The sequence below is a fragment of the Canis lupus genome, chromosome 25 (genome assembly GCF_048164855.1).
Source record: "Canis lupus baileyi chromosome 25, mCanLup2.hap1, whole genome shotgun sequence".
NCBI classification, from domain to species: Eukaryota; Metazoa; Chordata; class Mammalia; order Carnivora; family Canidae; genus Canis; species Canis lupus.
This window is the reverse complement of record NC_132862.1, coordinates 36,762,051-36,785,859: the sequence shown is the minus strand read 5'-3', so window position 1 is coordinate 36,785,859 and position 23,809 is coordinate 36,762,051. Positions and strand designations below refer to the sequence as shown.

At 33.9% G+C, this 23,809-nt stretch overlaps 1 protein-coding gene across 2 annotated transcripts in view; it reads right to left on the bottom strand.

Annotated features, from left to right (window-relative positions):
• The window catches only part of LOC140617522 (ovostatin homolog 2-like), a 51,394-nt gene extending 27,834 nt beyond the window's left edge, over nucleotides 1-23,560 (bottom strand). For both annotated transcript variants that reach the window (XM_072799092.1, XM_072799093.1), the window contains exons 1-16: nucleotides 23,359-23,560; nucleotides 22,857-23,040; nucleotides 22,184-22,340; nucleotides 21,357-21,409; nucleotides 20,899-20,919; nucleotides 18,969-19,137; nucleotides 18,411-18,495; nucleotides 14,101-14,218; nucleotides 12,108-12,219; nucleotides 10,687-10,796; nucleotides 10,196-10,354; nucleotides 9,096-9,323; nucleotides 8,243-8,297; nucleotides 7,667-7,812; nucleotides 7,130-7,279; nucleotides 429-599 (exon numbers count right to left, since the gene is read on the bottom strand). In XM_072799092.1, the coding sequence (XP_072655193.1) occupies nucleotides 429-599; nucleotides 7,130-7,279; nucleotides 7,667-7,812; nucleotides 8,243-8,297; nucleotides 9,096-9,323; nucleotides 10,196-10,354; nucleotides 10,687-10,796; nucleotides 12,108-12,219; nucleotides 14,101-14,218; nucleotides 18,411-18,495; nucleotides 18,969-19,137; nucleotides 20,899-20,919; nucleotides 21,357-21,409; nucleotides 22,184-22,340; nucleotides 22,857-23,040; nucleotides 23,359-23,423 (1,983 nt within the window). In that variant the 5' untranslated portion in view covers nucleotides 23,424-23,560. The remainder of the gene's footprint in view (nucleotides 1-428; nucleotides 600-7,129; nucleotides 7,280-7,666; nucleotides 7,813-8,242; nucleotides 8,298-9,095; nucleotides 9,324-10,195; nucleotides 10,355-10,686; nucleotides 10,797-12,107; nucleotides 12,220-14,100; nucleotides 14,219-18,410; nucleotides 18,496-18,968; nucleotides 19,138-20,898; nucleotides 20,920-21,356; nucleotides 21,410-22,183; nucleotides 22,341-22,856; nucleotides 23,041-23,358) is intronic.
• Between the last annotated feature and the right edge of the window lie 249 nt (nucleotides 23,561-23,809).

Here is a 23,809-nt window from a genome sequence, read left to right as displayed (position 1 = left end):
AAACTAACATCTGTCTAATAATATGCTCTTTTTCTCCTATACGTCTAACTTCAATTATAAAGATCCCTTTGTGGAAGCCTCAGCATATCTGATTGATAGCCTAGATATAGATGGAGCCTGCACTATATTTTAGCATCTTCATTTGATGATTTCTGCATAATATTTATTGCAATAAATTTACTGTTTCATTATTTAAACATGAGGTTTCATAACTTCATTGTCACTTATTTTTAACAAAAGAGAAAAATCAACAAAAATTAATATCTCCTTTTTATAAGACAATTTCTGAATGATCTTTAAACAAATTATGGACACCAATCTCTACAAATAGGAAGAAAAATATACAATGAATAAAACATAGATATGCACAATGAATACTAAAATCAAAATTGAGATGAAACAATTTTTAAAATATTAAATGATCTTACCCTGAGAATATCATAGATGTCTCCATCCCCATAGTTGCTTACAGGTATGTAATACAAACCATTGTAAAACATATCCTTTTGAGGAATGCAAGCTTCAAGCTTGCCATCATCAAGGTTGAGACCATGATGGAAATAACCATATAGTTCTATATTTGGAAGCAGGCTGTACACCTATGAGAAAAATTACATGGTTCACAATGATTTTAAGTATTCCTTTTATTTTTACAAAATTGGCAAGGTTTGTGCTGTAATGATTTGTTCTTTTCTTTAAGGAAGTAACCATCACATAGAAGACATGAATAGCCACTTTTCTAAAGAAGCATCCAGATGGTTAACAGAGACATAAAGAGATGTTCAACAGCACTCATAATCAAAAAAATACTAGTCAAACCAAGATGAGATACCACCTCACACCTGTCAGAATGGCTAAAATTAACAAAACAGGAAACAACAGACATTGGTGAGGATGTGGAGAAAAGGGAACCCTCTTGCACTGTTGATGTGAATGCAAACTGATACAGCCACTCTGGAAAACGGTATGGAGATTCCTCAAAATTGAAAATAAAACTACTCTATGATCCAGCAGTTGCACTACTAGATAAATACCCAAAGGATACAAAAATACAGATTCAAAGGAGTACACAAACCCCAATGTTTATAGCAGCATTATCAACAATAGACAGACTATGGAAAGACCTCAGATGTCCACTGACTGATAAATAGATAAAAAAAGATGTGGTATATATACACAATGGAATATTACTCAGCCATCAAAAAGGATAAAATCTTGCCATTCACAATGGCATGGATGGATCTAGAGGGTATTATGCTAAGCAAAATAAGTCACTCAGAGAAAGATAAATACCATATGATTTCACTCATATGTTGAATTTAAGAAAGAAAACAGATAAATATATGGGAGGGGATAAAGAGAGAGAGGAAAATAAATCATAACAAACTCTTAAAGATAGAGAACAAATTGAGGGTGATGGGTTAGAAGGGTGATGGATATTAAGGATGGCACTTGTCATGTTGAGCACTGGCTGTTGTATGTAAATGATGAATCACTCACTGAATTCTACTCCTGAAACCACTATTGTACCCTATGTTAACTAACTAGAATTTAAATAAAAATTTTGAAGGAAAAAAAAAGCAGATCCATGATATTTAATCTAACACTTTTGAGTCAACTTATCCTTTCAGAAGAGGAAAATTTCAATTTTTTTTGAGGTGGTCAATTTCATGGTTAGGACTTCCAGCTTTGGTTAGGACTTAGGATAGCTTGTAAGAAAGAGATGACTGAAGATCTGTGGATTAATCCAAGGCCTAGTTTACAGATGATCCATTGCATTTATAATGCTAGGACCCCGAGTCATCTGGTAGCTGATTCTAAATCTTCTCAAATATCCTTCCAAAACAAATATAAGGTCAAAGAGAAATAATAATGCATAAATGTATCTTTAACATTACTAGGATATAGATAATACCATGACCTTCAAAATCCTTGTCAGTAAAGAAATTAACACCAAATTCCAACAGAGCTCCATACTTCTGAAAATCTGAGGGTATGGAAAGTTGGAGAGGGAAGGCTTAACTGAGTATAAGGAGAAAGAAGAGACTAGATGGAGAAATGAGAGGAAATACACCAAATTTACTCCAGATAAAGAAAATATAATATTCTGTATCAAAATATGAGTCCTAGTTTTTAGACTCAATATAGGATACAGGAAAGGGGATTGAAATGAATCGGCCTGTTTTGATGGACACCGAGGCTCCTTCCACAGTTTGGCTATCGTGGCCATTGCTGCTATAAACATCGGGGATATATAAATAATAGTGAAAGGGAATATAAGGGAAGGGGGAAGAAATGTGTGGGAAATATCAGAAAGGGAGACAGAACGTAAAGACTGCTAACTCTGGGAAACGAACTAGGGGTGGTGGAAGGGGAGGAGGGCGGGGGGTGGGAGTGAATGGGTGACGGGCACTGGGGGTTATTCTGTATGTTAGTAAATTGAACACCAATAAAAAATAAATTAAAAAAAAAAAAAAAAGAAATGAATCGGCCTGGAAGTGGCAGCTCCCAAAAGCATAGCTGAAGGGAAATAGATAATTAGAGCAGGTGTGATGCCCCTTGGAAAGACAAAAAAATATGCCAATTCTCCACCACTATTTCCTACATTAACAACATTTTTTAAAAAAGAAAATGCATTTCATTAAAATAACAGGAAAAGGCACTCTTTACTCAAGAATACTGTCCAGAAAAATATCAAGAACTGGAGAAAATTAATTCCATAGAAAATTGAATAAGATAAAATAGAAAATGCAAATTGAAACATTTTAGCCAATGTAACTTTTCTGCTAAAGAAACTAACTAACTGAATAAATAAGTACACAGAAAAGCCATCCCAAAACACTTTGTATAAGTCAAATATTCTCAAACATTCATTTGGGGTATTAAAAAAGCACCATGAATTAGAAATTCAATAAAGAAAAATGAAAGTGAACAAAACCTAGGAAGAAATAAAATGGTAATTTATTAAAGTTGGAAATAGTCAAAATAATATCAGAAATAAACTCTATAAGAAGTTCAAGAAAAAATAGATTGAAAGAGAACTTTAAAAAGCAGCATATAAGATAGAATAAAAATGAGAGAAAAAGAAATTAAAATAAGGCATAGGCAAAGTAGTTGAATTGGAAAGCCAGCAAAGAAAATCCAGTAGAGTTACAGAGTTTTTCTAGAAAGAGGAAAATAGAAAAACTAATGTTTAAAATTATGATTCAAGACAAAATCTGGAAATGAAAGATTGAAAGATGAATTTACACAATGCATAGGTCTACTGAATATCTGGTAAAAATTCTCCCAAACAACAGATTCTGAGAGATGTTTTATTTATTTTTTATTTTTATTTTTTCTGATAGATGTTTTAATAAAACCATTAGACTTCAAATATAAAGGAAAAAAAGCCCTCAAGGCCTTCAGGCAAATAAATAAATGAGTTTTCAGTGAAATGCTAAATACAAATATTATAGAATTTCTAAAAAATGATGATGCAATTGCTATAGATCAGAATCTAAGGGATACATTAAAAGTATACCTTACTTTTTTAAAGATTTTATTTATTTATTCATGAGACACATACAGAGAGAGAGAGAGAGAGAGGCAGAGACACAGACAGAGGGAGAAGCAGGCTCCATGCAGGGAGCCCGACGTGGGACTCAATCCCAGGTCTCGAGGATCAGGCCCTGGGCTGAAGGCAGTGCTAAACCACTGAACCACCTAGGCTGCCCAAAAAGCATACCTTTCTGATGGCTGAGTAATATTCCATTATATACATATGCTTAAGATTCTCTTTCTCCCTCTGCCTCCTACCTCTTGTTCATACACTCTCTCTTAAAAACAAACAAACAAACAAACAAACAAACAAACAAACAAAAACCTATTTGGCTTATGTTCTTCAAAAATAACATTTTCACAAGTGACAAAGAAAGACTGTGTTCTAGGTTAAAAGAAACTAAAGAAAAATGAGTATCTATCTATCTATATCTATCTATCTATCTATCTATCTATCTATCTATCTATCTATCTATATCTCACTTCTTTTTTATCCATTCATCTGTTGAAGAACATATCAGCTCCCTCCACAATTTGGCTATTGTGACAGTACTGCTATAAACATTGGGGGTGCAGGTGCCCCTTCGTTTCACCACATCTGTATTTTTGGGGGTAAATACTCAGTAGTGCAATTGCTGGATCATAGGGTATAGAGCACATAATTTTTAAACATCATGAGATTTCTTTGCACTTTTCAGTACAAATAAATTTGAAAGGCTATATTAAAGGCTTACTTTTTTTAGGAAAATAAAAATTGCTAAAACTGACACCAGTAGAGAAACAGTGCCTAAGCAGACTAATTTCTATAAAAGAAATAGAGGAGGTTATGAAGAAACTACCATGCACAAAAGCAACAGGCATAGGATAGTCTACCAGTTATTTCTGTAAAGGCCCAGAATAAGGCAAAAATGCTATTCCTCCTGCAATTTAACATTGTGCTGCAATTAGGTACAAAATTTTAAAAATATAGATGCATTGGGGAAAAAGAAGAAAGAACATTATCTCTATTTGCTGATATAGATCATATACCTAGAAAGCCTAGAGAACCATTGATAAACTAACTAAATCAATAAAGGAATTCAGTAAGTCAGCAAAATATAAAATTACTATGCAAAAAATACCTCCCATATACCCAAACAATAACAAGTTAGAATGTATAAGAGAAGAGAAAAATCTCATTTATAATAGCAACAAAAGAGTTAACATGCTCATAAATAAGCTTAATAGGAAACTATATAAAAACGATTTAAAATTAAAGTTCATGAAAGACCAAAAGTACACTTAACCAGATGAAAAGACATTCCTTGTTTTTGATATGACATCTCACCATCAAGATGTAGTTAATTTGATTTATGAATACCATGCAATCACAATAAGAATATCAGTAAACTTTTTTTTTTTTTAGTTAGATGAGTCAAAAATAAAATTGCCATGGAAAAAAAATCAAACTTGGAAAAATAGCTCAGGAAATTCTAAAACCAAAGAGCTGAGGGATGAAGATGAGGAATTGATTCCTACCTAAAATTAATGCACACTACAAATCTTCCATAATTAAAACAGTGTGGTCCTGGCACAATAATAGATAGACCAATGAAATTGAATATAAATTCCAGAAATAAACATAATTACCAACGGAAATACAGTATATGAAAAAGGTAGTACCACAAATCAGTAAAGCAAGGATAATGTATCAATTGGATGGACATTAAATTTTAAAAAGAGAAAAATTAAATAAATGCTATTCCACACTCAAGTGGTCTGCTTGAGATTCTCTCTCTCTCTCCCTCTGCCACACACCTTAGCACCTCCCCACTTAAAATAAAATAAATAAAATATTTAAAATTATTTAAAACTAAAAAACTTACAAAACATAATATTAAAAGTACTACAAACAATATGAATTGGAACTCATTTATATAACATGACTTACAGTGTTAATATTGCTATAGATAGTAAACAAGGGCAACTAGTTTTGGCTCTGTGTTATATTCTGGTTCACTTGAATCTTCTGGTCTGGTGAGGTGCTTCTGGAATTTTCTAATGATGGACCCTTCATGGTTTTTCCTCAAGATGGTCTTTCTAAGACCTTGCTACCTCCAGTTGTAGTAAGAATGAGCAGAAACTATTTATTCGTGTTCCATTAAACTCTTAGAAAAAAGTATATATATATTTTCCACATTTATAGGTAAGTTTATCCTTTATCTGTTGATACTTTTCTAACTCTGAAATCAGTTAGAAGCTTCTTAGCTCCAGTAAGAAATGTAAATGTACTTAACTTTTAGATTGGGGAAAAATGTACAGTTTATGTCATGGTTAATAATTGTTAGTATAGTTATTAATTAATTTTTATACTTTATATTTAAAACTAGGTCTACTTAGTATGTTGAAAGCAGAATGCAAAATTGCATTTTTCAGTGAGATCTCATTTGTAAAATGCATATGCCTTCAGAAAAGAGATTTAAACAATTGCATCAGAAATGTTCATTTCTGTACAATAAAAGTTCATTTTGTGAAATTTTGTGAAATAAAAAATATATGTCTAAGTGTTAAGATTATAAATGATTTTAAAGATTTCCTTCTTTATGCCTTTGGGTTTTTTGCACATTTTCTAACTACACAGGTGCTGTGGTCTGAATGTGTGCATCTTCTCAAAATACACATGTTGAAATCCTAATGCTCAATGTGATGGAATTAGGAGGGGAAGCCTTTGGGAGGTGAATTGGTCATTAATGTGAAGCCAGTAGAGAATGAGATTAATGCCCTTGTGAAAGATGCCTGAGAGATGTCCTTTGTCCCTTTCACCATGTGAGGATACAAGGAGTCTACAAAACAGAGGAGGGAACTCACCTGACCATGCTAGCTCCCTCATCTCAGAATTTCAGACTCCAGAACTGTGAGAAATCTTTTTGTTGTTTATAAGCTTCCTAGTTTGGGGTGTTTTGTTATAGCAGCTCAAATAGTTTAAAGCAACAGGTATAATTTTAATAAGAAAAAATGTTAAATTATTAAATTAGTTGTAAATAGGATCATACATCTCAATATTTATATGTCCTTATGCTAAAAAAATAAGGAAAAATATTCAACTGTTACTAATGGAAACAATTTTAATGTGAAACTCTAGAACCACTGGTCTCGAAATGCATAAGAAAATATAAGATCTGGGGCAGCCCGGGTGGCTCAGTGGTTTAGCACTGCCTTCAGCCTAGGACCTGATCCTGGAGACCGGGATCGAGTCCCACGTCGGGGTCCCTGCATGGAGCCTGCTTCTCTCTCTGCCTGTGTCTCTGCCTCTCGATCTCTGTGTCTCTCATGAATAAATAAATCTTTAAAATATGTATTTATTAAAAAAATGAATGCTTTAAAAAAAAGAAAATATAAGATCTGTTAATAGATAACAACTTTAGACTGTTTCCAAGCATATCCTTCAACACAGAGGTTTAACTCTAGATTTCAAGAAAAATAAAATATATAGTTCATGAGGGAACAAAGGGAGAAAGTATTTGATATTCTTAACATGTTTCATCTTAAATAAAAACATCAGCTGAAGGGTAAGAGGTCCGGATGAAAATGAGGAAATCAGAGAGCTTACACTTTCAGCTGACAGCTGTTGCTCTGATTTCAGTAGAAGAACACTTTTATCCACAGCCCGGAGTGCACAGAATGAGTCAGGGGCTGCTTGCAGATAGAAACTCGTATTGGAGCCCGGTAGCCCCTGGTCCTTTGAGAACTTTATGCTAACCTAGAGTGGAGGAAGGAAAAGAGAGTCAGGTAATTTAAACGATAACTTGAATAAATAAATTTGATACATGAAAAATAATTTGAATAAACTCAATCTTTTCCAAATAAGGGTTTTTAGATCGCTGTACTTATGTTTTCCCTGCCCGTTCTCACCCTTCACTCTCTTAAAGGACATCTCCTTCACCATCCTCCTACCATCTCAGTATTGGCATTGCTGCCAAGGTTATTCATTCTGCTTGGGGGTTCTTTCATTTCTAATAATTAAATTACACCAATATTTACTGTGAGATCACCACGTAAAGCTGACGGTAGTCACATAAGAAGACAACAGGGAGAAAACTGCTTGCTGCTCTCTCTCAAGACAGGCAAGAAATAGAAGAAACATCACCTTGTTTTTAAAGCACTTGTCAACCTGGAATCTCACACTGTCAGCCACGATTTCCCCACTGGGGTGAAGGGTGTAGACAAGCACGACGGCCACGGGAGCCAGATCAGCAGTGATGTTGATTGGGAATGAGAAGCTTCCTTTCCAGGCTGTGTAAATAAGAAATGTCACTAACAGATACAGTGCCCAAAGTTTTCTGGCTCATTGGCTACACTGAGCTCAAAGAGAATGGCATAGGAAGAGCAAATTGGGCTTTATTTTAAAGCTAAATCAATTATGTAATGAGAACGATGTACACAAATAAAAAAGACTGCATAATTTAGGCATTAATGATATTTAGGTTTTGGACATCACTTTTCTATAATGTGCTTGATAATCTGGCAATAACAGAAACAAGTTGAAATCTTTTTTTGAAATATTTGGAAGGATACCTTGGGCTGTACTACTGCTTTCTAGCCACTGATCAGTAACGTTAAGTCGCTCTTCCTAACCTCTTGACTCTATCCCTATAACATTTCCTTAAAAGGAAAGAAAAACGAAGGCAGAGTACATAGGAAAAAATGAATGCATTTTGTATGCCTTTGTTTCTGATGTCCTTTTGTCCACCGAGGAAGAGAGCTCCTTTTACCATCACCTGTGCAGAATAAAGAAAACACAATATTTAACATCATATACCATTTAGTAGACATTAAAAATGGATAACAAAAAAAATGGATAATGAACGGTCTAATGATAATTCTCTTTCAAAGAGAAGGTAGCTTCTATGAACAAGTTCTAAAAGTCAACTCTGCACAACTTGGAAAAGAACACAGAAATGATGATTAATTGTAAGCCTATTATGTGCTAGAAACTTGGTGAATAATATGCAGTGCACTGTGCAAGGGGCTGTACAAAGCTCTGAATTATTTAGTCTCTCTAGCTTTGAGTAAGCCCAGTCATTTCACTTCATCACTGTTCTCTTATTTGTAAGATGGAGACATCCACAGGGCAGCAAAGTCTAGCTTTTCACCTTTCAATATGTCTGATAAGGACAGGATGGATAAATATGGGGACAGAACCAAAAGGGCTAATTTCTTTTGCTTATAAAAACGAGCCTTCCACCTTACTCTCTGGCACCTGCCTAATGTACTCTCATGGAGGGTCATAAATACTTGACATGAATTTTAATGGAGTGCTTAAAATGGACTCTGAAGAGTAAGTTTTTCAACCGTAGGGAAACTGAAATCACCTTGGATCTTTTAATGTGCTTATTCGTTTATGTGTTCATTTATTTGTTTCTGTGTTTGTTCTTAAAAGATCCAACAGTATTCACAACAAAGGGAGAAGGTCAGCTCACGCAGCTACCATGGCATGATTGACATAACTGTTCTAAGCTGCATTATGCTAAGCAGACAATTAGACAAGACCCAAGGATCCAGCAACTGAGACTTACCAAGTAGAAGAAGTTGATATTTGAATCATCCCTATATGCTTCTCCATTTAGGGAGTAATGCACAGTAACAATTTTCTGCTGATTGCATCTAAGTTGCTTTGGCTCAGGAACAATCTTCAGGAAGCTACTGGTTCGGGAGTAAAAGCGTGAAACTGAGAAATGAGCATCCATATACTCAGGTGCTAGCCAGCTGGGAGGATAGCAGCTTGGAGGAGTAATATATGCGGCCTGGTAAGAAAAGGAAAGCACAGGATCTTAGAGCTATAAAGACTTTTAAGGACAGAAATTATTTCAGAATGGAAGGCTTCTTATCTCCTCAAAGTAGGGAGGAAACTTAGCATGTAGTTGAGGTTTCTAAAATCAAGTTTTTGGAAGTAAAAAAATAACAACACTTCCTTCTTTTTTGTATATAAAACATGACCATAATTGTATATATATGTTATTAGGCCCACCCTAATTTGTTTTTATTTTGTAATTGAAGTCAGAGAATAGCCTTATACCCTGTGTCTTACAGCTGTATTTGTACACGGACAAATTGTTCAACTCCAAAATTCTGTTTAAGAAGCAGACAAATAGAAATCATAGCATGTCCCTTATCTATGCATCAGATGATCAAAGGGGAACCAAGGGCCAAATTACCTTCATGAACTATCTCTAGTTTCTCAGAGGAAAATATTGGTTGGTAAAGACTTTGTAACAATTGTACCAGGCTATTATCTCATCCTCTTGAATAAGTATTCTCCTGTGTTATTTAATGAACAAGCAAACAAATAAAATACTCTAAAGTTTAAAACTTCGTTAAAATATATTATTTTTAAAGAAGATTTATTTATTTTTAGAGAGAGGGGAGGGGCAATGAGAGAGGGAGAGAGAGTCTTAAGCAGATTCGGAGCTGAGCACGGGGCCCTTGCGGGGCTCGATCTCATGACCCTGAGATCATGACCTCAGCCAAAACCAAGAGTCAGTTGTTTAACCAACTGGACCACATAGGCACCCCTAAAATACATTCTTAATACAAGTGATCTTTTAAGAGATTCCCAATGTTCAACATTCATAACACTAATACTTTCTGGGATCTCGTCTGCTCTTTGATGTCTTACTTTCAGGTTGAACTCTGGATCGAATATATCGGAAGTGTCAATGGAGAATAGAGCTTCCCCATTCTCATCTGTGGTGTAGTTGCCTATAAATCTGTTATTGAGCTCCAATTGCAATAACTTGTTCACCATCGGTATGTTATTAGGACCGGAAAATTTAAGCTGTCCAAAAAAAAAAAAAAAAAAAAGCATTAATTTTTAAAACTCGAAATGTCACATTTCTAGAGAGAAAGAATTGTTCTATTCATAAAAATGATCATTTATTTGTAATTTTATGATATTCCTATAGGCAAAAAGATGTTCTATTAAATAGATAACATAAAATGGAGACATCTATAATTGTATTTATTGCTTTCTTTTCCCCAGGGACTTTTTTTGTGTATCAGATGCAGGAAGGCTGCAAGGGTGTTAGGAAAGTAGGAAAATCGTGTCCAGAAATGTTTAAAGGGCAATCCGTGATCCAAGAAAATGAAACGAAACATGTACAGACTTACAGTTCCAAGATAAGAAATTCCTCTTCTATAGAAAGGATCCATGTTCTCAAAGCTCACACTCCCGAGCAATTGGGTGATAAAAGTAGAAGCTTTTTCACTGATCTGCACACCTGTACGAAATGAAAATTACTGTGAGGGAGGATCAAGACTCTCAAAAGAAAAAATAGCTTGGAGGACATATGCAAACTTCTGTACACAGAAGTTTGTAATTCTACAGTCTTGTTCTACATTGAGAGGAGGTTCTGAATGCTTTGGAGCATGTTGCAGAATACTACTCTATATCTATCTGGTTATAATATACATCAAACTGAATAATGTAATTAATATGAAAGTATTTGAATCAGAAGAAGGAGAAAATGCTTTTAATTTCCTTTCTCTGACCATTCGACTCAGTTCTGGCTTGCAACTCCTTTTATGTCACAGACATCTCAAAAATAAGGCTTTCACTTCCTTTAAATCTTCCTTTAGCCTACCAGTTAACTCTACTTTTAGACTTTCACCAGATAAGAAAAGTATCTGACAGCAAAGTAAATAGAAATGCACTGTGGTATCAGCAAAACATGTGATAAGCAGAGGTAAACATATCTAGCTAAGTTATAACATGAATGTGACAAACATCCAGAATGAATGTCATCACATTACTGATCAAGTACATTTATATAAAGCACTTTATAAATAATATTATCCTAATCATTTTTATGTAACAAGGAATAATTAATAATTGGTTTTCTCCATCCCAAATTAAATTTCACTTTCCTCTTTTTCTTTTTTAATCTTTTAACAATTATTTATTGAGCTCCGACTATGTGCAATCTTGTAAATGTCTCAGTAATATTTTACACTTGCAAACATCTTCATTTGTATCAAACTAGAGGTTGACAAACTTCCTCTGTGAAGAGGATCTCATAGTGTTTAGTCTAAGCTTGCGAGTCACTAGGTTCACAGCTATTCAACTTTGTAATTGCAGCTTTTAAGCAAAGTAAACAAATGTGGTCCTGTTCCAATCAACTTTACATTAGTAAGCATGGAGCTGGATTTGACATTCTAGATATAAATTGTGAACTCCTATACTAAATCAAAGATTAGACCCTGGCAATTGGTTATCAACTGATTGATACAAAGTTAAAAAGTGATCCATAATTCATTTGCTTAGCTCTACTACTTCAGAAGAAAGCTCCTCAGTCTTATTGATGCAGCCACAGAAGCAGATATAAATGTATAGCATTTACATAATAAGTTTATTTTAAATATTATGAAGAAAATCTTTTTCAAAAGCAAACTTCAATTGGCCTATTGATTAATATACTCCACTTAACTCTGTTGAACAATTATTGATACCTATTTGGTGAATATTGCTAACTCAATAAACTCCTCAGTAAGCTGCATGTATCTCCAGGTTGCCCATAAAATGCGATCATTACCTGTCCCAAATTCCGTAACCGTTACAGTGGTATGAAATGACATGAAAAATCCTGAACGGTAGAGTTGGAAGACTTTTGTATTAACAATTTGAGTAACACAACCGTTTCCCAACTGAAAAATGAAGAGAAGGTATAATGAAAAGATTAGGGATTCAAGAATCTTAAAAAGATGTAGAGTTTTAGTGCAGATTTCTAGCCCCTGTACCCTCACCCCATGGCTTCATCTCACAAACTTGTTGACGTGACCAGGAATTACAAAAGAAGGGGTTGGAGTTCATCAGTAATTAAAGCAAGGGGGTAATGTATACTTTACAGATTTCAGGGATACTCTACTGAAAACAATGTAGATGGGAACAAATTAAAGGATGAGTATGGAACTGAATGATATTTTGAGAATTAGAGTTTAAAATCATCTCAAGTCTTCAAGTGTATAACAACACCAAAACACTTTTTAAGGTAAACTGTTCGTTTAAAATTAGGAAAAATCTATAGATAATCTTTCATCGGTGACATCAAGAATTAGAGAAATACAGATTTAATTTTATTTTAAAATAGTGTCTATTAATTCTAAATTTAAAACTTTAGAGGGATATATTAATTCATTTGATTCTCAAAGCTGCCTAATGAGCTAGACACTATTATTACCTCCATTTATGGATGAATAAATTGAGATATAGGACGTTATATAAGCTGCCCAAGGTCACACAGATAGAAAGTGGTAGCTAGCCATTGTGCTCCTTTGAACTATCAACTATAATATTAGCAACAAAAACAGATTTTACACCTATTTATAATACAAATTAAAAAGAAATGTAATCAGAAGAATCTTAATTTCCTTGAAACTAACAGAAAACATTTTTCAGTAATCCCTGAGTCGAAGAGAGAAGAATTTCAACATTAATACCAAGGAAGAAAGTGATCTGTATGAAAATCTATGGTATTAAGCTACTGTTAAAGGAAAAAAATTGCTTAAAGGATAGAAGGTAATATTTATAATAAAAGTGAGTTTCAATTTCACATGAGCAGGAAAAATGGATGATTAAGAGTTCTTAAGAGGACAAATTCAAACTGATAACAAAAATATGAAAATATGCTCAAATTCATAAGTAATGCATATTGTGGTGAATATGATCAGGGATTCATTTATTTAGCAGATAACTAATGATTCCAAGCAGAAGATCAGAGACGTCAGTAGACAGTATATAAAACAAGAAAGCCAATAAGATTTTTCAAATTTAGCAATTCTGTGAATCCATGGGTGGGTAACAATTTACATAGCCTAGAGAATAAGAAAACTATTGTAGAAATTGTTCTTCATTTTTCACCTTCTCTAGCTGAAACCTCCATTAGCCACAAAATGAAAATAGTGTTGTTGAATCCTTTCTATAAATGGAATTGTAGAGCCCAAGGGCAGACCTCCCCAAACATGTCACTTTGACATATTGATTATTTTAAATAAAAGTTATTTAAGAAACAGCCAGTGCCAGAATACTCAGACCCTCCTCATTCCCTGTGAAAGCAAGAGACAAATCTCCCATATGAAAGGCATTCTCCCTTCACTAAAAAGTAAAAAGACATCCTAACCCCTGGAGAGAGGGACTTTAAAGCCCAGCAAGCTGTGGAAATGAACCCTTGTTACTTCTTTTCTAATCTACTACCTCAGCCCAAATTCTGAGTAGAATTCCCTACTAATTAAAGTTCCTAAACGTCTGTTTTCTTTATCCTGTCAATTCCTCACAAATTTGTCTCTTTGTCTAAAAAAGTATAAAAACTACCTGCCTTAGTCATTTTGTTAGATCTGTCTCATTATGGGGCCTCCGTGTACACCTAATAAAACTATTTTTTTCTCCTGTTAACCTGCTTCTTGTAAATTTAGTTTGGTTCAGTGAAAGACCTTGAAAGGTAGAGGGAGACTTTTTCTTTCTCTACAGAATCAAAGAATAATCATGAAATGAACAAGAATTTTTTTTCGAGTAAAGATCATGATCTGTACCTCTTCAATAAATTGTTCACATATTTCATTGCTGTTGTTCTCACAATTCCTAGAGGAAAAAAATTCTCTGCACACCCGAATTTTGGCTTTCCCTTGCACAGGCTGGCCATACGTGTACCTGGTAGGAGAAAGTGTACATAATTATAGATGAACAATACCACGGGAATATTTTATGGGGTTCTTCAGAAATTGTATATAAAATCTGTTATCTATGACTATCCCAATGACCAAATTCAATTAGGAACCCCCATCTACTGGTGCTATTTTTCCCCACAGAATTTGGGTTGAATTAGGCATGTGATCTGTTATGAGGATTCAGCTGCTTTTAAAAAAAAAATCAAACTCAGGGGGCACCTGGCTGGCTCAGTTGGTAAAGCATGTGACTCCTGATTTCAGGGTACTGAGTTCAAACCCCATGATGGGCATACAGCTTACTTTAAAAACAAAAAAGGAAAGAAAGAAAAAAAAAATCAAATTTAAGGAAATGTAGAATCTAAAATCTCAGTGAATAGGATTTAGTGATTAAATTAAGTTTTTATTTATTGTTTTTTTATTTTTAAAGATATTTATTTATTTATTTATTTATTTATTTATTTATTTATTTATTCATGAGACACACACAGAGAGAGAGAGAGAGAGAGAGAGGCAGAGACACAGGCAGAGGGAGAAGCAAGCTCCATGCAGGGAGCCTGATGCAGGACTCGATCCCGAATCTCGAGGATCTGGCCCTGGGCTGAAGGCAGCGCTAAACTGCTGAGCCACCCAGGCTGCCCTAAATTGAGTTTTTAAAATGATATTTTGGTTTGATAGAAATAATATTAAAAAGTTTTCTCAGCACTTTTTCTTTAGCAGAAAATATATATGCATATAAGTAACACGTGTTTTTTTTTCTTAAAATACTTCTAGATCAATGCCTTAAATGACAATTCTCGTTATACGTTCAATAAATGAAAAAGTATGGAGATTGGCATAAACTAGATAAACTTTGATGAAAAGTATGTCCTAGGGTGGGTTGAAATAAATAACTAATTTTCTTCTATTTAAAAAAAATTTTTTTTTAATTTTTATTTATTTATGATAGTCACACAGAGAGAAAGAGAGAGAGGCAGAGACACAGGCAGAGGGAGAAGCAGGCTCCACGCACCAGGAGCCCGATGTGGGATTCGATCCCGGGTCTCCAGGATCGCGCCCTGGGCCAAAGGCAGGCGCCAAACCGCTGCGCCACCCAAGGATCCCACTAATTCTCTTCTAAAACAAAAACTATAACACAAGTGTTTTTAAAGTTTCAGTCAAAGGGAAATACAGTTGATTTGGGTTTTCTTGTTACTTGAGGATTGTTTCCACTAAGATTTAGGAAAAAAAGTTTACAAATGTGAGATTAGTAAATACTAAAATTGAATATAATTACATTTATCAATGATAATATTTTTCCTAATTGTTGAACACTAGTATATACCCGATGTTTACATATTGTTTGTTTTTTTAAGTGATCCTGAGATGTATGTATTATCTCATTGTACAGATTAGTGACTTGAGATCAAGCAACTCACTTCTCCACGTTGTAAGATATGGAATTAAAATTCAAACTGAGGTCTTTCTCTTCCCACAGTCCATGTTCTTCCCTTTCCACTAATTGGTTTTTCTCTATTTAAAAGTTCTCAGTGCTTCAGAGACTCTACCCAAATCACTAAAATCCTCTGTAAGCTCTAAATATCAATTACAGGTTTACAGCTCTAAATATCAATTACATGTAAACCTGAGGCAAGATTGGGACGCTTGGGTGGCTCAGTGGTTGAGCGTCTGCCTTTGGCTCAGAGCTTGATCCCAGGTCCCGGGGTCGAGTCCTGCATTGGGCTCCATACAGGAGCCTGCTTCTCTCTCTGCCTATGTCTCTTCCTCTCTCTCTGTGTCTCATGAATAAATAAATGAAATCTTAAAACAAAAACAAAAAAACCCAAAACAAAATAGAAGCAAGACTAAGCTCAGGTTACGAATGTTATACCTGCTTATATCTTAGTTCTTCTTACCAACTTTTGCTTACAAAATAAAACCATGTTGTTGTATTATATATGGGTTAACACATGCCCATGAAATACGTAGCTAATTTTCATACAGAACAGAAAGAATAAACATTCTCCCTTTGTGATTTGAAAAGTGTTTGGTGGATACTAATGCAGTTTATTAAAGTGCCTTTGCAGTAAGTTTTCTTCCATTCTAAAAGCTTGATTCATGTCTGAGGTTCTTAATTCATCTATTTCTTACTAGGAAAACAAAATCAAATAGCCTACATGCTATGTAAAAAATGAGAAGTTATTTTGGTCTGGTCACATAGAGATATGTTATGCAAATAATACGATTTGCTGTTGTTCAGCTGTCCCAAGTTAAGTTCCAGGGAATATTAAAAAACAATGCACAGACACAGCATACACAGCCTCAAGTAGGCAATTCATTCACTCTTGTTAACTTCTAGACATACTGATTTCATTCATCATGCTCCTGTAGCCTGCCCAGAAATAACCTTATAGCCAGCAGAGCTTCTGTCTCAATTGCCTGGTCCTGTTGTAGGATATTGACATGCCATTTAATCTTAAATCTAAGTGGAATATAATGTTAAAGAAGTGTCAAGAAGTCCCAATTCTGTATCAATACCAGCTTAGCAAGTCTCATATGAAGGTGATACTTGATAAATATTTTGGCTCTCCTGATACGTGTGTTGAACATTTTTAGCATACCACCGGGCAGATGAACTATAGGTATTAACCCCATTGACAATTCTGGTTCCATGTAGGGTTTTACTAGTGTAACTAGTTTAGGATCCTGGATTTTTTGAAGCTTATATTGATTATCTCCCTATTTTTAAAAACAATCTCCATCTCTCATATATTACATTTGTGAAATTCTGGCACATGTCAGCTACTCTTTCCTGAAACAAAAAAATGCTGTTACAATTTTCCTTGAGCCCAAAGGACATTGTAAAAACTGTCAGCCTTTTATTCAATGTCTTTAAAATACTATGAATATTCTCAAAAAATACTTTGAAAATATTAAAAAAAAATTTTTAAAATACTTTGAAAATGCTCAAAAGTAATTTCCATGTCATCAATTAATTTAAAAGTTTAAAAAATAATATCAAATATTAATTTGCTAATTATTTATATAAATTATAACAGAGGTCCCTTTAGCAGAGTACCTCTGAAGCCAAATAGTATTGGTTTAAATCTAATGCTAGGTCTGCCATTCAAAAGCTCCATTAGTATTGATAAATTATTTCAATTCTCTGTGTCTTATTATCTTTCTTCCTAAAATAGAGATGATAATAATAGCTCTCAAAATAATAGTATTATGATAAGAATATAAATGCTGTGCTCAACATAGTAATTGGCACTCATTAAATATTAACTATATTAATTATTATTAGAAATTTGAGAAAAGGCATCACATTTTTAAAAATATAAAAGACTTTAGAAATAATTTCCCAAAAAGGAAAATGAAAATTTCTCAAATCATAAGGGAAAAATTTTCACATTAAAAGGATTCACATTAATCCTAATTAAATTGACAAAATATCTTTATACCCCCCATGACATTTTCAAGGGCTTATTTTCTTTCTTTCTTTCTTTCTTTCTTTCTTTCTTTCTTTCTTTCTTTCTTTCTTTCTTTCTTTTTCTTTCTTTTTTTCTTTTCTTTTAATGATGGTGATGATTCATTGAGGCAGATACTTCTGTATCAGCTGTTGGAATTGTAGGCTGACATAACATATTTAGTGAGTAATATGGCAATCACCTTTTGTCTTGATAATTCCAATTCTGGACATCTTTCTAGTAAGTAATTTTTAATTCAGAAGCTACTTCTTATACACTTGTACACAAAGATATATACTATAATAGTATTTCTTACTAGGAAAACAAAATCTAATAGCCTACGTGTTATATAAAAAATGAAAAGTTATTTTGGTCCAGTCACACAGAGGTATGTTTATGCAGCAAGGAATTGGAATTCATGAAACATTGGCTAATATTAAGACATGTTTTCTTAATTACAGTGGGTAGAAAAGTATGATTGCAACTGTGCAAAATACTCATAAAAGATTAGAAAAGAATACATTACAATTTAAATGGCCATTGGTAGAATTAATTATATGTAATTTCTTACCTTTTAATCTTTTTCAAATATTTTTCAATGAGAATTCGTTACTTCTCTAATAATCTTAATGTAAGAATATAAGTAATTAAAGTTACATGGTTAATTTCATTTCTCATTCTTTCTGAATTTTGTATTGACCTATGGAGTCAAATCTCCTGAATACTTACTTAGCACATACATTCACCTGGAATTCATCATCTGAAATCGTCACTGTCTGTGGTGCGTTGACCTTAACTTCAAACTTGGGCAACACTGGAAACACAAAGAAAGAGACTTCAGCCCTTACAATTGCTAGTGAGAAAAACTTATGCCAGTCATGTAACTAAGTATCCCTCTGTGCACAACATTGTCCGATGTATGCATCTGTACAGATCACATTTCAACTGCACAGTAAATGATAGTGTCTTTCCTTTCTTTTCCCTATTGTCAGAACTTTACATTAAATAAAATGTAATTATTGTAATCTTTTACGTTGTGTAGACAATTGCCTGGATTCTAGAAGAGGAGATTTTCCTAGGTAGAAGAGTCAGAGGTTAGAATCACAATACTCGGCAAGGAGTGAGTAACAAGAAAGGAGAGATTATAAAACAAAAAACCCCAAGAAAGGGAAATGACAGAAAACCAAATCAGGTCCATAGACTTTTGCCTAAATCTAACATAAAAACGGTTTTGTTCAGTCATTTGAGCTCCACATTTACATGGAACAAACATAAATAGTTGGTTACCATATCTATCAACAGTAAATTGGTGTGTCAACGTCTTTCCTGATTTTCTTTTCACAAAAATAGAGTAATCTCCAAACATTGGTTCTGAAATCAGTTGGAATGAGAGTTGGGTAATATTTTTAAAAGAGGTCACATTTTGCCACTGAAAAATCCTATTGTTTTGAGGATCCTGGAAATAAAGAAGAAATAAAAGCGAAGGTCATAAAGAGTATTATGCTTTCCTTCTTTACCTTGGGTATTTCTGTAATTATTATAAGCAAAGAAAGCTACACTTTATTAAACTAATATCACAAACTGTAAAAATAATATAACTTTCTCAGGTATCCAAATTCAATTAATATTAATATTCAATTAATATAGTATAGCTCTGTTAAGCCCCCCAACCAGATAAGAACTATAACCTGTAACGAATGCTTTGGATTTTTGTCTTTCTGAACCAGAGCTGCATAGTTAAAAAATTTAAAACTCAGTGTGCCTGCTCCAGAGTATGCTTTCCAAAGTAGAGTGGATCCACACACATGCACAGGGAGGAATTTATCCTAACAGATACTTATAGAGTGTTATTGATGTTCATTTGGTCTGTAAGTAAATTAGTCATGAATTTTTGCACTGCATGAAAGAGATGGGCAGTGGAAGTTCTACAGTAAGAAAGGATTGATAATGCCACCTTTTCTTTTTTATTTGCTTTTAGCATATTGCACCTTCTGTGAGCCTGGTTCTGTAAATTTATTGATATCACCCAATTGTGATTAAAGAACTCCTGATTAAAAGATTTCTACAAAGAAACAAAAATGTTACTTACTACTTACTTAATTTTTTAATTGTCTTTTTCCCCTCTATGATAAATCCCATAACACTAATTTTCCAGGCTTCCTTTCAGGAAGGATTGCCCATGTAACCAATTGAATGTAAGTAGAAGTCACTGGGAACTTATTTCTAAAGGAATCAGATGCAGCTGGCATTGAGACTAAAATGACAGAGGATGGCAGAGAGGTTAAGTAGAAGAAGCCTGGATCCTTGGTAATATAATGTTGTTACTGTCCCCACACTTAAGCACCTACACTCAGACGTAGGGGTTTGTGAAAATAAGCCTTTTACTCATTGAAGCCAATGTTAATTAAGCTTTCTGTTGCTTTCCGTGGAACATGATGCTAACTGAATTAGGATGTGAAGATAATACTATTTACAGATTATTAATAATGCAGAAAGCATAAAAATGGCTGACTTGATATTTATACTGCTAAAAGGATGAGCTATTTGCCACCCATATAACAAAGTAAAAAAAAAATAAAAAAAAGACCATTTGAAGTAGGCATTTACATACATGTTCATTAATGATGATCTCAGTGTATTAACACTTAGACTTAGTTAATAATGGTACATGTTGCATGTAGAAATTAAAATACATATTTTGGAGTTGCTTACAAATAATTTACTGACAGATGTTAAGATTTGAAATGGGTTTGAACTGCACTAGAAATTTGGATTGGTAGGAGACCCCATTATATTTTTTAAAGCAAAGTGTCCATTTTGGAATAATATCACCTAATTTATTTCAAATCTTTAGATGTTTATGTTTTATATTTCCTTAAAACAAGATGTGGTTAAATTAAGATGGAGAAGGGCCAGTAGCCAAAAAACTCCTCTCAAAAACCTGAGCAATTTTAAATATAAAACTCTCCTACAAGGAGCCCAATCTTCTATTTTCTGTGAAAACCCATTACTGCACCTGCCACATAGGACTTAACACTAAAAGTGGCAAACTTTTATTTGAGTCTTCCTCTGATGCCTTACATTGTATAGGTAGATAAAGATTTCTCTTCCCCTTGTTTCAATTATCTGTATTTATAACTACATGTAATGAAAGTTAGACACACATCATTATTTACTGAATATTTTAAAAATGAGTGTGATAAAGCAGATCACTTACCTGAAGTGTGATCAATGGATACTGAAAAGAAAAAAAAATGCAGGTTAATATTGTAATAGAGCTTTTCTTTTTTTTCCCCCCAGATATTGCATTAATAAGATTATCTGACTTAGTGTTGACTTAACATTCCCAGAAGACAAAATTTCTATAGCTAAGAATGACAAGAAAACTCCAAATGTGAAAGAGATCCCGAACCTCATCGGGGAAGTAGAAAGCAGGTTCCATGCATCCTATTTGTTTTTTCATTATATGTCAAGAAGACCTAAAGAGTATAAATTAACTCACTATAAAGGAAAGTTTTAAATTGGGGGGTCAGCTTTGAAGCCATATCTATATAGCATTCCATGTTAGAATGGATTTCTGTACTCATGGAAAGCTTCCTGATGACACTTTTGGTAGCAATGAATTTGTTTAATTTGCTTAAATTTCATTGTACCATTAGACAATATTGAACATACCAAATCCTCAACAGGTCTGAACTTGGTATCCAGTGTCACAATGCGAATTTGAACTAAAAGAAAAGAGGAAGAAGGGAAAATATTTTTTCTTGTTATTTTTTTGCCCAGGTATGATTTCTTGTAAATAGATACAGAAATTAATTGTCTTGCTATTACAGAATATTGTAAACCAGTAATTTATCAAAAGAGCCAAAACAAAGTTCATATCCTTCAGAATCCTAGTTTGGTGTTTCTTCTGCTACCTTTTATTTACCACAATAATAAAAAAATTAGAAGGACTCAGCTTAGGTTAACAGATTTGTGATTATTTCTACTGGTATAAATAATAATAATAAATTAATAATATTTATGGAGTCTTTACTGTGTGCTAGCTACTATTTTACATTGGCTAGCTTATTTTATTCTCACAATATTTCTTCAAGTAAGACATTTTTAGTATGTCTATTCTATAGAGGAAAATAATGAGTCTAAACAGAGGATTAAATATCTTACTTGCCCAATTAGTAAATTATGGAGCAGCAATTGAAACCAAAAAATTTTGTTCCATGTCCCATGCCCATAGTCACTGTATTATGGAAGTCTGTCACTAGTATTTTTTAAACATTGAACATGGCATGCACAAGTTTAAGAAGCAAAGCATTCAATTAATGAATTTGGAGGCACTGTTTCATAACTGACCTAGGCAACCAGTAGAAATTCTAGAAATCCATGATCCCATAACATTAAGAATAAACTTAAGACTGATGTTCACATATTTGGATTGCTCTAAATCTGAAGAACGTGTTCCTGAGGCTAGTGACACAAAGGAAACATGAACATTGATTTACCGTTCTCTCCAGATTTGTAGATGGGCTTATCTGTCTGCATAAACGTTGCCGTCTCCTCTGAAATGAGTACTACAGATCTCCTCTCAGAGATTTTAAACGTCTTTCCTTTAGCCAGCAATGTCACAAAAGCCAATTGCTCAGAGGACATCTGAGAAACCTGTTTATGTTAAAGAGCAGAGAAAGGGAAAATAATTTTTAGACAGAAGCTGGTAAACAATGTCTTAATTTGGCTTCTTAGGCTGAGAGCCTCCACAGAGCACATCATTTCTTAATGGGAGATTTGGAGACCACTTATTACAATTCCTTTATTTAGCATGAGAGCAGTTTCTAATAAACTTATTTTTATGTCTATTATTTTTATGTCTATTTTCCTTTTCTTTGTGCCCTGAGTCCCAGTCTTGCTCCTCTTTACCTGGATTCTCTTTCCTCATATTGTTAAATGGTTCCATCTAAAAAAAAAGTAATTATGTTTTATTATCACTCCCTATGAAAGAAAAATGGCAATATTTCACAAGTTTTGTTATAGGGGTCCCTCTCAGGATTTCTCTAATTCTACTCTCTAGCTTCCACAATTCGTTCCTAATCAAAATTTGTTATCTCTCTCAAAATAACTTTTAAGTAATAATTTCATCACCCCAACATAAGTTCTGAAAAGGCCAATCCAGTGCCTCACCTGGAAATCTGCACAAGTGTAGAAGTTATCCTCTTCCACAGACTGGTCAAAAATAGTGGTATTGTATCCATCATGTTCTAAGACAACACTCAAGGATACAGATTCATTAAGGTTTAAAAGGTGGAGACAAGCCTTTTCGGTAGAATGACTCTGTATCACCGAGGAGACCCATAGGATATACTGCCTATGGAAAGAAAATGATCAACGCTTTAAACCAGTGTAACAGAAATGCAGAACATGCTTAAGAAACAATTACAGCTAATCGAAATATTCCTGAAACATTTTTCACAGTACTGCAATAAACTTGAATATGCAGAGAGAGTTCTCCTAAGAAAAAGATGTTGATTTCCTTTATACATTTGTTTAAAATTTATAAGACAAATCAGCACTCAGTCTCAGAAGTTGAAATGGTGAAATATAATCAAATCTGAACACAGAATGCATTTGATAAGGTCACTTTGCTACTACTATAGTAAGGATAAAGGGTGTAACATTTCCTTACGGTTCTGAGGCCACAGAAACAGTAAAATGAAGCAAAAAGATGCTCAGAATAATGATGGGCACCATTTTAGCCCACTGTCTGAACAATAAAGACTTCAAGGTTAATATTTAATCTCTCTCTTTCCTTCTTAATAGATGTTAGCTGCCCCAACTATCCACTTTCTTTTCTTCCTTCTACTCTGCCTCTCCCTGTACTTCTTTGCTTTTATAGTCAAGCACACTGAAGGATCAGTTACTCTTTGGAACATGTCACATGGGACCCATCAATCACATTAAATGGCCTCTCCCTCTACTTCAGTGCAGGACAGGGGTGGGAGGGTGGGGGACTGACTTCCTTCTTAAGAAGTTCAGCGTAAGAAGCTGTTCTGGTTTTGGAATCAGCAGTACAGGTTGGACAGGAAGAAAGAGAAAACAAAGAAAGCCGTTGTGTGACACTTAGGAGTACATTAGTT